Below are 17,646 nucleotides of genomic sequence, written 5' to 3'. Positions count from 1 at the left end.
CCGACCCAATACATTGGCAAGATGCTGCATGTAAGGGGCACTTAATGACTTTCGCATACACTCTCTCTTTATACTAAACCTCGCCTAGTCTTATCGCACCTCAAGGCCAAGAGCTTGGAACATTTGAGCTCCTTTCCACATATGGAGTTATTTTTCTCATTCCTTGACAGCTGATATGGTAGCTTATTGTCCTTGTACATCTGCTTATATTTTTTGTCTGTCTACAACACTTTCAAAGGTCTGCAATTCTTTGCAAAGTCAGCTCCTTGCTTCTTTGCCTGTCTATGCTTTTATAGATTTCACAATAAATGTTAATTTTCCATTACATTTCCCCCCCCTTTTTTGTCATCTTATGACAATAATGACAAAAACAAAAAAAAGTACACAGCCAGATAGCTATACATCAAATTGCTTAGGGAGCACCACACCTTTCCTCATGACACCATCTATCTGTAACACAGCTTTGTGGTGGTATCATCACTTGCTCTGGTGTGCCCTGTACATAGTCCATTTTCACACTTCTCTCACTTCAACGTTACGTTTTGGTGGGATCCGTGCAATTGGATCTTCCTGCTGTGGGGCTTGTGATCGTTTTTACCATTTGGTATCCCACTGCACTCATAAGCAAGTGGCGTAGGCAGGTACACAAGCAGGGTCCTATACAAAGCACAAAGGGAGATAAGCCACTGGAACCAGGAGTCATCTGCTAGGGGAAGCAGTCTTATTGCCACCTTCATATGATTTCTTACACTAGTGATATTCTGGGACTCATTAGGAATATTAAAACAGCATGAGGTAGCTAACATTTTGCAGACAACCCCTCTTTCAGCTGTCAGTATGTCTAGTACTAGTCTATTTTGTATCGCTGCTTCCCTTATTGCTGTTAACGCTGCATTAATGAATGCTAGACCTTCCTCCGTCTCATTTGCTAACAATAATACACTATATGCGAGGCTGTTAATCTTGTTTATTGCCACTGTTGTCCCTGCTCCCAAGAGAATAGACCACCCAATGTCCGCTCCTGTCCACTCTCACTTCTCCTTCGGCGTGGCCTTCGACTATAACTCCTGTTGGGGTACAAATTTTTGTCATATACATGTCAAACTGGTCACATGGCAGCTGCCGTCCTTGCTGCAGCATCCGCCTTTGCATTGCCTTGAGAAACTGAATTGTTATTTTTCGTGTGGGCTTCACATTTACACACAGCGATTGATTTAGGCAATAGGACTGCTTCCAGGAGGTCAGAAATCAGGCCACGGTATGTGATGGGCCTTCCAGTGGAGGTCAAGAAGCCCCTGTGTTTCCACAGGGTTCCAAAATCATGTACAACCCTGAATGTGTATCTGCTGTCGGTGTAAATATTCACTTCATCTCGAGCACTAAATTGGCCCCTTCCTGTGAGAGTTCAGGGAATCTGTGGATTGGCCCAGTGCCGGGGTTGGGGCAAGAGTCGTGGCTTACGTAATCCTACATGGAGACTTTTCCCTTTGCTGGGTGTTAGTTCAATAAAATCCATCTGTAAATGTTCAAAGAGTCTTTTGGGGTTGGGGGTGTGCTGCCTGACTCATCTGTATTTCCCTCACCGAATTATTAGTTGCACAGATAACACATCGTTCACAATATTTCTGGGAGTAATGAGTAAATCCCTTAGTGTACCAGTGTGCTGAAATACTGTCTTACAATCCCCTCTTTTGACACATGGTCTTTACCATGTGTCAGTTTGGCATAGAATGGGAATAACGATCGCGGAAGACAAGGTTTACCATTGGAGCCACACCACAGCCCTTCCCTCATGCTGCACCCTGCCCTTGTTCACTGTCCTTCCCTTAGCCAGTTCACATGCTTCAATCAAGGCAATCAACTCCGCTGCTTGCGCTGACAAATGAGAAGGGAATGATCCCGCTTTTGACTACCTAGTGGGTAGCAACTACAGCATACCCAACACCATTCTGGCCTGTCTTTGTTCCTGAATGCTGACCCATCCACAAAAAACTCCATATCTGTCTTCTGAAGTGGTGAATCCTGCAAGTCTGGTCTAGGGCTGCAGATTTCATTAGTTACAGCAACGCAGTCATGTGGGTCTACATCTCCTTCTGTGGGGAGAAGGCTTAGCGGGGTTAAAGACATTACATTGCTTTGCAATGTTAGGCATCTCTAATAACAGTATTGTATCTGAGCCAACGTGCTACTGACATGTGTGCTGTCTTCTGCTCAAAAAGCAGTAAGGATACCGCATGTGGGACCAGTAGGGTTAATTCACCGCAGCCGACTGTGCTGAACACCACAGTGACCTTTCTAAAACTGGTCATTTCAACACTCCTTTTCTGTTCTTGGCATGCTGCAAACTGGAGGAACAACATCTCTTCAGATTGGGTACTTTGCAATCTTCTGTACTCAGTTCAAGACCTTCAAATTGTGAAGCCGCTCCCATTCCTTCCCCTTCTTTTAGGTTTGCTTGTTACTTTTGCTGTTATGTCTCCCTGGTAGGACTGTCCTTTCCACACACAACTGTTGTATAATGAAGCCCTCTCCATACTTTGTGCCAGCTCTAATGAAGTCATCTAGACTCCACTCGCTTTTTTTTCTATGGACGCTGTCTGACCTGCTGTGATCTCCACTATTTTCAGTCCTGTATGTGGATTTTGTACGTATAGCACCAACCCTATTAGAGAGTAAAATCTAAACAGCGATTTTAATTCAAAGTCTGATAAGTGGAAGGCTTTCAAAATGTGATAATGAGAGTAGAGTCATTATGCTCCAGTTAGAGTGAAAGATAAAGCTGGTAAGATTAGGAAACAATGGATAAATAAAGATATTGAGACTCGAGTCAAGTTTAAGAATCATATTAAATACAGACAGCTGGGTTCAAGTGCATCTGTTGAGCAGATGAGGGAGATCAAGAAGGCAAAGAAGGGATATGAGAGCATAGGCAGATAGGTTAAGGATAATCTGAAGAAATTCTCCTAATACAATAAGTGCCAGAGGGCAACGAGAGATTTAGGTTCTTTTAAAGAACAAAACATCTCAAGATGTCGCAACACATACCATAACTGATGGATTACTTGTGAAATGTGGTCACCATGAACATTGTGGACAATTTGCAAACAAAGAAACAGCAAGGAATTAGAAAATCTAGTCCCTCCCATTATTTCCATTGTTAGCTGGACACTTTGTGTTGAATTTCAGGAGCTGGGAGTGATATAAAATATTTTCCATCAATTTTTACTGTGGAGAAAATGGGATGCTAGAGAACTTGGAAATAACTATTGATATTTTGAAAACAATTCAAATCACAAAAGAGCAAGTGCTGAAGGTCTTAGGAAAAATATAAAGGAGGATAGGTCTCCAGGTCCCGATCTAGTGTATTCCATGATATTATGGGAAGCTAGAGAGGAAATTGCGAGGCCCCTTGTAGAAATCTTGATCATTCAAAACAATGGCTGAGGTGTGAGATGACTGGAGAGTGGCTAACGTCTTTTTTTTTTAAAAGAAGGGATAAGGGGCGAAGCACATGTGAATCTGACTGGGTATGTTGTTGGTGATTCTGAAAGATTGCATTTATATGCACTTGGAAAGGCAAAAATGTTTAGGGATAGTCAGCATGATTTCATGCAAGGTATGTTGTTAACTTCAATGTTAAAGTGTTTGACAAAGTTCCTCATGGTAGACTTTTTAGTAAAGTTAGATCACAGGGGATTCAAGGTGAGCTTACCAAATGGATACAAAATTGGCTTAATGGCAGGTGACATTGGTGGTCTACGTTTGTTTTTGGACTGGAGGCCTGTTACCAGAGTTATTCCACATGGATCACTTTTGTCATTGATATAAATGATTTAGGTAAGAATACAGAAAACATGGTTAGTAGGTTTGCAGATGACATCAAAGTTGGTGGTATAGTGCAGTGAAGAAGGATTTCTAAGATTATAAAGAGATTTTCATCAGTTGGGTCAATGGCAGGCGGAGTTTAACTTGGATAAATGTGAGGTATTGCATTTAGGTAAAATGAACGCGGGCAGGACTTGAACAAAAATAGGGCCTTGAGTAGTGCTGTAGAACATAGAGGCCTAGGGGTTTGTGTGTGTAGTTCCTTGAAGTTTGTCTCGTGTGGAAACAGGGTGGTTAAGAAGGCATTTGACACTCTGACTTCATTGCTCAGGCCAGAGTCTCTGAATTGGGACGTTGGTGAGGCCTCTTCTGAAGTACTGTATCCGGTTCTGACCAATCTGTTATAAAAAGCATATCATTAAGCTTGAGAGGGTTCAGGAAAAACTTGCCAAGATGTTACCGGGAATGGATGGTTTAAGTTTTAAGGATAGGCTGTGATGTTTTTCACTGGAGTGTGGGAGGTTGGTGACTCTCTTTCCCTAGGATTGGGGATTTTGAGATTAGGAGGCATATTTTTAAGGTGAGAGGAGAAAGATTTAAAAAATACATTAAGGGCAACTTCGTTGTTTTTTGAATGGTTTGTATGTGGAATGGACTTCAGAGGAAGTAGTGGATGTGGGTACAATTAGTGTTCAAAAGATATTTGGATAAGTGCATGCATTAGAAATATTTGGAAGGATATGGGCCAGGTGCAGGCAGGTGGGACTAGTTTAGTTTGGGATTATGAATTGGTTGGACTGAAGGGTCTGTTTCTGCTGTATGACGAATGAAGAATATTATGCAAATTGAAATTGGTGAATTGATCAATGAAGAAAATTCACTATAGAACTTTCAGATACTGTTCTGACTGAATCAGGTGGAGAGTTTGGAATAAGAGAAGATGAAAAAATAGCAGAAGTATGTTCCCTTTTTAAAAATACATTTCTCTTTCATCTTGCAAATGTATTAAAAATCCCATTTAATATTTCGAATTGTAGTTGAAGTTGTGCAGATGACATTTGATATATAAGTTACTTAATGTCCATGCTATCAGGTTTTATCCCCCTCCCTCCTACTCCCTCTCGCATGCTCTCTCAAAATGTATCAAATGAAAGGAAGGACTTCAGTTTTCTACCACGTCATAACCGCCTGGCAATTCAATGTACTTTTACAGAAAACAGTGTCAACTGTTAGTGCACAGCAACGTTCTACAAATGTCAGTGAAACAATAAATAACCTGGCCATCTGTTTGTGCTGGATGGGAGGGATGAATATAGGATTCTACCCCAGAACTTTGGATCTGAATGTTCATTTCACACTAGTATGGTGATTAGAATGCAATTATGTAGTGTGTATTTCAACTTTGTTTAGATTGAACATGCTGTTGAATTTACAATAATCCATTTCAAGGAATGGCATTGCTAGGAACTGTCTAAAGAAAGCACTTCCTCATCAGTCCATAGTTTTATTTCATGTTGTTATTTTAGAAATAATATCTATATAAAATGTATTTCATGGTTGGAGCAAGAATAGACCTTTGCTGAGCATGCACATGAGGAAAAATATCATGATGATCAATGCATCTGTGGATGTCTGTGGGAGGCATGTTGGCTCAGTGGTGAGCAATGCTGCTTCACAGCGCCAGGGGCCAATTCCCGCCTCAGGGCCAATTCCCGCCTCAGGCGACTGTCTGTCTGAGTGGAGTTTGCACATTCTCCCCGTGTCTGTGGTTTCCTCAGGGATGCTCTGGTCTATTCCCACAATTCAAAAACGTGCAGGTCCGGTGAATTGGCCATGCTAAATTGCCCATAGTGTTAGGTGCATGAGTCAGGGCAAATATAGGGTAGGGAATTGGTCTGGGTGGGTTACTGTTTGGAGGGTCGGTGTGGACTTGTTGGGCCGAAGGGCTTGTTTCCATACTGTAGGGAATCTAATCTCAACTTTGTCTTCCAGGACAAGAAAAAGTTCACTCTGTTGTTGGAAGAAACCGAAAACTGGTTGTATGAAGATGGAGAGGATCAGCCTAAACAAATATATCTTGATAAACTGAATGACTTAAAGGTACAGCTTCTGTCTCTCCACAGAAAGTATTTCTGATTATGTTTGTAATGTTCTTGATTGAATAAACTACAGCTACAAACTTGCTTGATTTTTGTGGATTAGTAATTATGCTGAGATCGACATCTATGATATCCCAACTCTAGGGTACACTAACTAGAATTACTATAGTATTTTCATGTGTATCTACTAGACACTTAGGAATTACCACTGATGCTGTAGGGAAGTGGCCTACTTTATCGATGATAACCCTATTTTCAGCTAGGGAGCATTTGGGGGATGCTTTTTCTAATGCCTGTATCCTGCACCAGATTGCTTACATTGAAAACTGAACAAACCTGTGGCTGCTCCCAATATACAGCACAATAATTGGAATGGAAGCCTTCACATTGGTGTAATATAAGACTTGGTGCAATTTGAATGTAAGGTTTTTTAACTGGGTCACAAAAAAATTTTGATTTGTTACCTTGGCCATTTTCATTATGACAGTAATTCTCACTTGCTTTTAAAAATCAATATTTTCTTCAATTATTTGTAGCTTCAAACCAAAGTTTTATCCAAAATAGTCTGTTGCTTCAGAGATTAAATTTCTTATGTGAAGTTCTAGTTATTGTATTGAAGATCTTGTGTTAATGTAACATTCTATTTAAAATAAACCATTTTAGTTTGATTTCACTTGTTTCAAACTCAGACCTATCTAGCATTGGTGTTTGATACAGTGCTGCACACAAGAAAATGGTTGTTCAAAACACGTGGGGACAAGTGTGTATAATTTGTGGTAGTGAAAATACTGAAGACCGTGCAAGAGATATGAGTTGAGGGGTGGCTAAGGGGATGTAGCAAGGCAGAGGCAGTCTTCAAATAAACAATTTCTAAGTACAGTGGGGTGGTGAGGCTATTATTGTCAGAAGATAGAGATTTAATTTAGCTTTATTCGGACATCTGAGACTGTGAAGCTGGATGAAGAAGAGTAATATATTTGCCCACAAAGAATAAATCTAGATTACTTTTCCATAGAAACTTGGTCATCCAGTACAGAACAGATACAAGGAGCAAGAGGAGAGACCAAAAGCATTTGATGAGCTGGGTAAAAAGATCCAGCTTTTCATGAAGACTGTAGAAGCATATAAAAATAAGGTATGACATATTTTCCGAAGTGATAATTTTGACATAAATGTGATGCTATGATAAGCATTTTTGTTTAATTGTTTAAAAAATTGCACTTTCATCTTGCAAAATTCTCTCCAAACATAAATATTTAGACCTTCAAAATTCCTTGGATGACTGTGGAAAAGTATTTTTTAAAGAGGATAACATGTTTGTTCCATTTGAGCAGATTAGTAATGCAGGCATGGATCTGTTTTCTACCACTAAAAGTGATACCAAGCATAGGAGCATTGGAGTTGTATGGACCAATAATTCAGTCCTAGACTGGGTTCAGAGATGGGAATAGGTACTACCATGGCAACTGGAGAATTTAAATTTTGTAAATAAATCTGGATTAAGAATCTAATATCAATAATGGTAATCTTGTAACTATTAGATAATCTTAAAACTTCGTTATGATTAATGAATACTTTTTGGGGCATGATATCTGTTGTCTTCCCAGTCTTACCTATATGTAACTCTAGACCCTCAAAGTTGTTTAAGTGCCCTCTGAAATGACCTAGCAAGCCAATTGATTATACAAAACTATAAAAATAAGTGATCAGTCCGACAAAATTTTAAGCAAATTTCCTTGAGGCCTCCATCACTATCCCTGGTTTTGTTGTAGCTCACTGACAGGACATACCCATCAGTAATGGTGACACTGACATGTAGTTGCAAAGTACTGGCCCTCGAGTCCTCAACTTCAACTCCAGATGTGATGATATCTTTGTTAAACATGGGCAAGGCAACTTTATACTTGCTACCTACTACCCTTCAGTTAATGAATCCATACTCCTTTATTTGAAATTCAATTTGGAAGAAGCAGCAAGGGCATGGAATGCAATCTGGGTGAGGACTTCAGTGTACAAGCCAAAAATAACAAGGTTACACCAATGCTGACAGAGCTGGCCAAAACCTTTCAGATCTGTGGCAAGAATACCAACATAAAGGGAAACCACTTGACCATGTCTTTGTTCTACCTATTCCAAATGCATTTGTCCATGGCAATATTGGTAAGAGTTTGCAGATGCTGATATTTGCATATTAGCAATATAAAGGAATCATTTAACTAGCACTTTTTGTGATATGAAACAAATAATACGTAGTAAATTTGCTACAGTGTTCCCAAGCAGTTGTGTATATAATTTCTAGTGGAAATTAAGTTGATTTCTGCTTAATATTTGAATCATCTAATGTTTTGGTTGAAACAGTGTAGAATAGATCAAAATAAAAATAGTGTGCTGAATAAATTCAGGTAATTTGAATAGACTGTAAATGCAACATCTCAAAACAGTTTCCTTTTTGAACATAAAAACATTGTTTAGGATGAAAACTATGAGCATATTGATGCTGCAGAGATGACAAAAGTCGAAAAACATGTCAGCAGTGCTATGGATTGGATGAATAGTAAAATGATTGCACAAAACAAACAGATGTCATTCCAGGATCCTATTGTGAAAGCAGCTGAGATAAGAAATAAATTGAAGGTAAGCTGAAAGAAATCTATTTTTGACTTGAAGCAAATTGTCAAGAAATTAAACAGGATCCCAAGTATAAATAAGTTTGATTTTCCATAGTATCAGGTGTGTCTCTAAGTTTAAGTGCTTATCAAAGCAAGTGAACTAACTTTGTTCAAGTATAATAAATAAGATTGGTTTACCACTGATACTAATTGATATAATGAACTGATAAGTGGAAAACTAGCTCAAAAAGTCAAAAATTGAGATTTATTTCTGGTTCAAAGCATTTAAGAAAGATGGGAAAATGAAAAAGAGCGGGATGGTAGAAATTACAAATGGTCACTGTCTGAAAGGAATGATGTCCTTCAGGGCTGAAAGATACTTGGAATAAAAGAGAAATTGTTACAATGTTAACTGTAGGCAATAGACCACCAAATATTGCAAAGAAAGGGACAAATTTCAGAAAGAGACAGAGCCAGACTAATAAAAAGGGATGGACTCTGTTTTTGGGGAAAATAACAGTATAGTGGGAAAAGAATGGGAAACGTATTCTTGATTTGTGTAAGTGAACCACCTTGATCCATATTTTCAATGGGAAGTAATCAGAACGTCATTGTTCCTTTCCTTTGCAAAATTACTCTTCGACAATCAAAACTGAAAAATCCTCAAATGGAGGGTGGCTAATTTTAAAGCAAAAGAGGATCTGTATGGAAAGTCTAACATTTTGTTTACTGGTTTATTTGATCTCCATATTTAATACCTATCTGGGACTTTAGGTTTTGGGAGTTCTAAATTTAAAGCAGTGCTTTTTGAGAAAAGAGGCAGGGCAAGCCAAATTTTCAAGTACAATTTTAATGAGAATGCAAAATGAAGAGACCTGGAAGTGTGCAGGCATAAACATTTGAAGTTAGTAGGATAAGTTGAGATGGCTGGTAAATCATACACTACTCTTGACTATAAATGGGAAAGTAAAGTAAAACTGCCAAATACTTCAATACTGAATCTTTGTAAAACGCAACATTGGCCTCTAATAGAATGTTGTACCCAATTCTAGCCATTACATTTCATGATCTCTGAGAAGCTGTAGACTAGGTTTTCTAGAATGGACCAAGGATGCAGAACTTTGATTTCTATAGAAACAGTAGAAAAGCGTGCACTGATCATCTTGGCGCATGCAATGATCCAAGATGAAAGATTTTGATAAATGATGTGACACTGTTTACAGTGCAGATACGTCCATAACTAGATGACGACAGCTTTTGAGATAATTGACAAAAAAAGCCAAGATGCAAGTGTTCTTACACTGCATTCTATATCGTAACAAACAGGGTAGTGGAAACAGATTAGTGGGATTGATGTGTATAGTTCATTCAAAGAGCTGGCATATGCACAGTGGGTTCAGTGATCACCAGTGCTTTATTATTCTAGGATTTTGATTTATATCATGAATTTACAATGTTCTTTTTGTTTTCTGAAAAAAATTGATATAAACTACAAATTAGGAGCAAATGTGGGTTGTTTAGCATTAAAGCATGCTCAGCCACTTAATAAAATCATGGCTGATCTGTTTGTTTTCAGAATTCTATTTTTCTACTATCACTTGTAATCTCCGGTATAAAAATAACTGAACTTCTTCCACCTTTTAAAACTATTTGGTGACCCTGCTTCCACAACTTCTGAGACTGCATTTGAAAATGGTACAACCTTCAAAGAATTTCTCCTTATCTCCACCCGAAAGGGGTAACCTTTTAATTTTAGGTGTCCCCTAGTTCTGGACTCGCCCATAAGTGGGAAACATTCTTTCCATGTCTACCTTGTCAAGATCTTGTATACTCAAATCACCTCTCGTACATCTGAACGTTAGCGAAACAAACTGTTTGTCCACTCTTCATCCTCTACGGCAGTCTGTTTCCAAGAATTAATCTAGTAAAATTCCTGTAAATTGCCTCTGATACATTTGCACTGAAAAATGTGTTGCTGGAAAAGCGCAGCAGGTCAGGTAGCATCCAAGGAGCAGGAGAATCGATGTTTCAGGCATATGCCCGAAACGTCGATTCTCCTGCTCCTTGGATGCTGCCTGACCTGCCATGCTTTTCCAGCAACACATTTTTCAGCTCTGATCTCCAGCATCTGCAGTCCTTACTTTCTTTCAATACATTTGCATCCTTCCTTGAATAAGGAGTCCAAATCTGTAACGGCAAAATGTGGTCCAGCTGATACTCTGTATTTTGTTCAATTTCTGTAATAATATAGGCTGGCATCCTGATTGTGCTGGACCTACATACTCACCTTTTGAGACTCATTAGAATACCTAGATTCCTCTGCACCTTGTAATTCTCCATTCAAGTCTTTTGTCTTCCTGTCTTCCCGTTAAAGTGAACAACTTTCCACGTTATGTTCCATCTGAAATTTTTGCCCACTGACTTAATGTGGTCCATATCGTTGTCATTTTAACATGTGTTCCTATCCACTTTTGTTACTTCTGAAAATTTAGCTATCGTACTTTCAATCTCTGTAGTTGTTTTTGTTTTAAAATCAAAGGTGAGGAACCAGCACAGACTTTTGCAGGATCCCCACTTGTCAAATGCTGCCAAAGACTTGTGCATGCTGTTTTCTCAGCCAATCTTGTATCCATACCAGTATATTACTTTAAATATGAGCTTTACTTTGTACAGTAACCTTGTGTGTAAGCAGTGAAAATACACTAATTGTTATGGTACTGGATTAGGAGTTTTTAAAAATGTTTTCACTCTTACCATTTATGTATTAATCTAGGAACTGGAGACAACTTGTGACCCAATCGTTAACCAACCAAAACCCAAAGTGGAGCCACTTCCAGAAAAAGAGAAAGCGAATGGACCACTTAATAAGGAAGGTGGAACTGATGCAAAGTCTGAATCTAATGCTGCAGCTGGTGACAACACCAAACAGCAAAAGCCAGCAGAAAATCAGGGCACAGAAATGGAAGTGGATTGAATACAGCCTCTTTACTTTTTATATATTTAAAGTCCTTTGTGCCCATTACCTGAGACTACAGTTTCTGTTGTATGTCTGGCTTACATGGCACATTCAGTTATATTCTCATGTACCTAGTTCAGCGTCATTAGTATTAAAATGGTGGAAACAAGAATCCTGCAAAATTGGTTTGTGTAACTGTGCTGTTAGGATACAGATCTATATAATCTTACTGAAAATGTTTTTATCTATCCCAGTTTTCAAGCACTTGAACAATCACCGGCCTTTCTGCAATTCCACTTCATGCCTAATTCATTTTTTGAATTGGCTTCACGTGATAGGTCATGTGCACATTATGAAAAATAACAGCCAATAAAATTGTCATGTTAGAACAGCTATTTTATTGCAAAAACCCCAATGGAGTGTTTGAGTCTATGGCCTGAATCGTTTCTTTTAATAATCTCTCATTCAGTATGCAGTGATATATGCAACAGAGTATCCTCTGGAAACATAGTCAAAATATTTAGTGCAAGTCAGTTTCTGAAGAGTTACTGGAAGAACTATACTCTCAATCCCTGAATGCTGCGAATATTGAGTTACAATAAAGGTGTGTAGTTGAGTCATTGTCACCTGTGTGTTTTACAATACTGTTACGTAAATCACCAGAAATCCTTAATGAAGGTTACAAAGAACACTCTCTAAATGGTGATGAGTGTAGAGTCTATTCTGTAAAACAGGTTGCCTTTATCATTTCAAAACCATGATCAATTTGTTCATTCAGATAATGCTGTGGAAAATATCTAACTTTGCAGAGACAATACACAATCTACTTGTGCTCAAGACATTGGTTGCACTCTATTGCTCTTTGAATTTGATAATGGAGTGTTATTTTAATAACCTGTTAATATGACCTGAAATCAATCTCAATACTTCTGCTAAACTGGTTGTGCTGTGAAGTTTGTGATAGTTTAGCACTTCTGGCATTTAATTTCTATTCAAATATTTCCACCCTGAATAAGAGGGGACAGTCTGTGTGGTGGTAGTTTTAATTGGTTTTGCTCATTCTGTGCATGTGGCTGGCAGTGTAACTAATGTTAACTTAGTTTGGCAGTGGCCAAAACAAGACTCAGCACTCCAAATTAATGCCATAATTCAGTTCACCAGGTATGAAAATGAAAAATGCCTGTAGTATTGAACATTTAGAGAAGAATTGCATTTGACTTTTTCGTCAAGAGTTTGAATTCCAACACACAAGTCCAGCTTGTTGTTTTGACAGTTAAAAATTTTGTTTTAAATGGACTGTAGAAAACTACGGGGGAGACTGCAGCGAGGGATATCTTTTAAAATGCTCATTTACTTCATAAGCAATTATTTTGAAATTTAAAAGCATGATACTTGAATTTAGTTTCATCGAGTTCATGCAGGTTTCACTAGTTAGGTTAATGTGTATTATTACTTATTTCATTCCTTTAATTTCATTCAAGTAATCAAGTAATCACTCAAGACAATAACTGTAGATATAGTTTTTCACTACTTTCCAGAATTTTGTGTATAGTGCAACAATGCTAAGCAAATCCCAGTATACATTGCGTAGCAGTTGAAAATGCCCTTTAGCAAGTTTTTTTAAAAAACTAAATCAGTATATTTTATCAAATCATAAGCTCAAACCCAAAATTATCTAGTTAAATGACTTGAGTTTCATTATCATTTTAGCTGCTTTTTCTCTTCTTCCCTATAGTAGAGTCCAGCAGTGTCTACCTTTGCCACCCCTCCCTATATGGTCACTGAGAGAAATGGTACCCTGAAACAGCAAGTTGCAGTGTACAGGAGTATCATTGGGTGGGGTAAATAGAAATCAGGTGTGTGGCTTTCAATAGATGATGTAAAGGAAGTAAATGAAAAAATAGTTCAGGATTTTGACACATGTACGTCACACCAAGGTAGAGCTGGAGCAAAACTTTTGGATCCAACTGATTATAGTAAGAGCTATAGTTCAGAATTTGACTGCAGTTGTGTACATTGACTTGTGTACATTGTCATCATAAGGATCAAGTTTGAAAATGATGCCTAAATATGCAACTTGTTGGAATAAAAATGAACCAGTATTATCTATCTGAACAAAGTTCCAAATACAAAGCTCAAGAAAGCATCTTTTCATCTACACTATGTTGGTGCCCAAAGTCGAATCAGAAAGACAAAGAAATGCTGGGAAAAAAATGCTCATGAAGCTACATCAATAATGATTTTGGGATTTGTTCAGTGGTCTTCATTGCTCTTGGAGAATATGGTGGATACATTTGTTGATGGCATTTCTTGTACTTATTGTTGATGTATAATTGTATCTCACTGTTGTACAGCAGGATGCTGACTTCAACTAGAACATTTTGAGGTTTATTTTGGTCAAACACTTGCTATCATAGTTTGTAGCAGGCTGAGCAAGTTCCTTCTGTCAATGGTGTCCTTTTGAAAGAGTTGGCTGCTGAGACCTGGAAAGTGTCCAGTGTATTCTAGGGTCTCCCTATCAGCATATTTGGCAAGTTGCAATATTTGATTGCTATGGATTAATGAGATTGGTCTGGCAATATTCAACCTACACCTGTGCAAAACTGAGCAGCTCAGAAGTGGTTTGCAAATCTGATGCAGAGTAGGTGGTAAAAGTTGCAGATTACAGTGGTGCTGGAAAAGCACAGCAGGCCAGGTAGTATCTGAAGAGCAGGAAAATCAACATTTTGTGCAAAAGCCCTTCATAACAGGAATTTCTGAAGGGCTTTTGCCTGAAATGTCAATTTTTCTGCTCCTCTGATGATGCCTGACCTGCTATTCTTTTCCAGTACCACTCTAATTTAGACTCTAATCTTCAGTATTTGCAGTAACCACATCTGCCCGATATCATTTGCAGTTATCTGTTATAAAACCTGATCTACCAGTTCATCAATGGTGTACTTTTGTATGGAAGCAAGTGAGTTTGGTATGAGACTTTTTTTTAAGATGAATGCCCCATACCAGAGATTATAAATAGTAATGTGGTTATCTTTCACCCTTAATTGCCTCTCCCAACACTCGAAGCCAAATATTGAAAGTGTCTAAATATTCTGGATGGCTGCAAATGAGCTTTCCTGTCATGTTCTGATCTCAATACAATGAACTTCCCAGGCAAGGACAAAGAAAACAGATTGAAGTGTGAGGGCTGAAAGATTACAAACAAATGCAAACTAGGAGGGAGTCCCACAAGTCTAAAATGAGGACTGATATTTGATTTCAACATTTTATCCTTCTGCTTATTAAGCTCTTGTCTTAAGAACATTAAAGCATTCTTCCTTCAAAGGCTAGTGTAAACAAAAATGGTCAACCCCATATTTTGGAGCAATTACTCCCTCGTTCTAAATCCTTTGACATGAGGAATCTACCTTTTTGCACTTGAGTATGTGAATGTTACAATCAAGCTGTCTTTTACTCCATCTTTCCTTGTCAGATAACCTGTCCATTTCTAGTATTAGTCTAGTAAACTTTCGGTACATAAAAGGTTAGGTGGTGGGATAGCTAAAAAGGATTGAAGAGTTCAGTGACTATATTGAATGGCAGGGCAGGCTGCATGGCCTACTCCTATATTTCTTGAATTCAAGAACACTACATATTCACCTGTTCCTTATCCACAGCCCATTATTTTCTCAAAGAATTGAAAAAATCCATGTTGACTCTTCTAGAATGCTCAAACTTTTCTGTGGCCTGCTATAATGTATTTAATAACATTACCTAACACTATTCCTACAATAAATATTAAGCTAACTGGCCTGTTTATAGTCTTGTCCCTTTGTTAACAAAGGAGTTACACTTTCTTGTTTTCCAATCTAATGAAACTTTCACCAAATCTAAGGAGTTTTGGAAAGTTAAAAGCAACATATCAAATATCATGAGTCACTTCTTTAAAAACCTATCAGTAAGGACCCAGGGACCTTCCTAGCCAGCAGTTCCAACAATTAGCACAATAAGGCCCCTGATTGCAATTTCCTTGAGTTCTTCTTTCCATTTCCTGATTTACAGCTATTTCTGGCATGTTACTTCTGGTCTCCATTGTGATGACCAATGCAAAATAACTTCAGTTTACTGCCAGCTCCTCTCCGTTATTCTTGCTTTGTTTAAACAATGCTCAGCTTAACATTTTTAAATGCCTATCTTTATATTTTTAGCACACTCTTTAATTTGTATCTCCTTAATCTTTTAGTCATTTTATATTCATCCAATCTCATCTGTGACCTATCTTAATGTGATTACATACTTTTTAAGTAAACCATGGATGGTAGATCCTCCTTGGAATTTTTCATCATCATTTGAAATGTATCTATTCTGTTTGTTCTTAAATAACTTCTTAAATGTCTGCCACTCTCTGTTAACTCATTCCTCGATTGTTTTTATTTAATTTCAAATACTAGTTTTAGATCCATTCTGGCCTTCAAAATGGGTGAATTTTACAATCATGATCCTTACTACCTTTAAAGCATTCCCTGAGGTTATTAATGCTATCTTATTGCACAATAGCAGATCTGGTATAAACTACTTCGGTTGGCTTCAAATCTTTTTAAACCGCATTATAAAAGTGTTGCAGCTGCTCCTGGAAACATTCTATGAATTCCTCATCTTGGCTACCTGTTGCCCATTGATTTTTTTTTTAAGTGTGTGTAAATTAAAATGCCTCATGATTATTGCTTCATCTTTCAGACAAGCTCCCATTATTTATTCCATTTCTGGCTGTGTTGCTGCTACAAACCTCAAACAACTTTGTTATCAATACTTTATCAAATCACTTCTCCATCTACATTTGCTGAACTGTTGTTCTTTTCTATTTACCTCGTACCATAATTAGTTAATAGAAAGAACATTAAGTTACTTTTTTTTTAAAAGCCCTGATATCTAATGGAGGATCCTTCCACATTGTTGCAGTACAGCAGTCCTCACTGGGGATTGCACAGAAAATCTGTGCCCCCTTTTTCATAGCACTAACTGCTCTAATCATGGACATAAACAAACTTCAAAGGCCCAAACTTCTTTGAGATGAGAGAAGTCTGTATAAGTTGAACATGGTTATCAATGTTGCTTTACAGCTGGTACACATTCTACAGTTGTTTGATCTTGGGGCAATCTTCTGTATGTGCAGGAAGCATTTAAGGAGTTTAACTAACCAGGGAATTTTGCCCACACTGATAGAAGGTTTATTGTTTTTTGGTTTGGACGGAGGTAAAATAATTTGGAACTTGATGTAAATAACTTGTATTTGCATAGCACCAATAGTGCTTCACTCACAATAATGCTACATAATTACTGAAACAAAGTTAGAATTGTATAGAAAAGGACTTGGATGGTTAGGAGATAGGGAAATACTAGTGTTAGGTCTGGACAGCACAACTACCATTGGGAAAAATGGAAATCAGGAAATGAGGTCATCACTAAATACATGCAGGAGGTTGTACAGCAAGAGGCTGATGTAGCTAGGGAAAGACTTTCCCCTACTAATCAAAAATCGATCTCAGCCTTAAATAGACACAAGGAGTCTGCTGCCACAGATGGCAAGGTGTTCCAAAGACTATTAGCCATGAGAGAATAAATTCCTTCTCGTCTCAGTCTCAGATTGGTGCCCCTTTATTTTGAGAGCATGCCCTCTGGTTTTAGAATCTTCCATGAGGAGAAACATCCTCAGCATTTACCCTGTCAAGTGCTTTAAAAATCCTATATATTTCAATGAGATCACCGCTCATTCTTCTCAACTCCAGTTTGGCCTTTGCTCATAAGACAATCCCTCTTCACCAGGGATCATCAAATGAGATGAGAAGGTATCTTCTAAATTTAGCAGAGTTATGGGAGAATCCAATAAATAGAAATCCAGAAATCAAATAGTTACTAATACAAAAGCAAATTAAGATTTTGTTCATTTATCTCAACTATTTTACGAGCAAGGAACAAATTTAAGCCAGTTGACCCACTCTGCCATTAAAGATGATCATGGCAATAAGCTCACCTCGACATTCCTGTATATCCTTGATAACATTATAACAAAGTATTTAGACGTGCATAAAAGTTGTAGATCAAGTGCTGGAAAATGGGATTCAAATAGTTCAGTGCTTTTTGACCAGCACAAACTCAGTGGGCTGAAAGGTATCCTGTAGAC

At 38.0% G+C, this 17,646-nt stretch overlaps 1 protein-coding gene across 1 annotated transcript in view; it reads left to right on the top strand.

The window, feature by feature from the left end:
* LOC140485716 (heat shock 70 kDa protein 4L-like) overlaps positions 1 to 12,105 on the top strand; it is a 58,912-nt gene extending 46,807 nt beyond the window's left edge. Inside the window, exons 16-19 of the mRNA XM_072584171.1 lie at positions 5,818 to 5,925; positions 6,940 to 7,059; positions 8,397 to 8,558; positions 11,307 to 12,105. Coding sequence (XP_072440272.1) covers positions 5,818 to 5,925; positions 6,940 to 7,059; positions 8,397 to 8,558; positions 11,307 to 11,507 — 591 coding nt within the window. The 3' untranslated portion in view covers positions 11,508 to 12,105. The remainder of the gene's footprint in view (positions 1 to 5,817; positions 5,926 to 6,939; positions 7,060 to 8,396; positions 8,559 to 11,306) is intronic.
* Positions 12,106 to 17,646: the final 5,541 nt, after the last annotated feature.

Source organism: Chiloscyllium punctatum, chromosome 14, assembly GCF_047496795.1.
Source record: "Chiloscyllium punctatum isolate Juve2018m chromosome 14, sChiPun1.3, whole genome shotgun sequence".
NCBI classification, from domain to species: Eukaryota; Metazoa; Chordata; class Chondrichthyes; order Orectolobiformes; family Hemiscylliidae; genus Chiloscyllium; species Chiloscyllium punctatum.
Note: the sequence above shows the minus strand (reverse complement) of the source record. Positions and strands in the feature narration are given on the sequence as shown.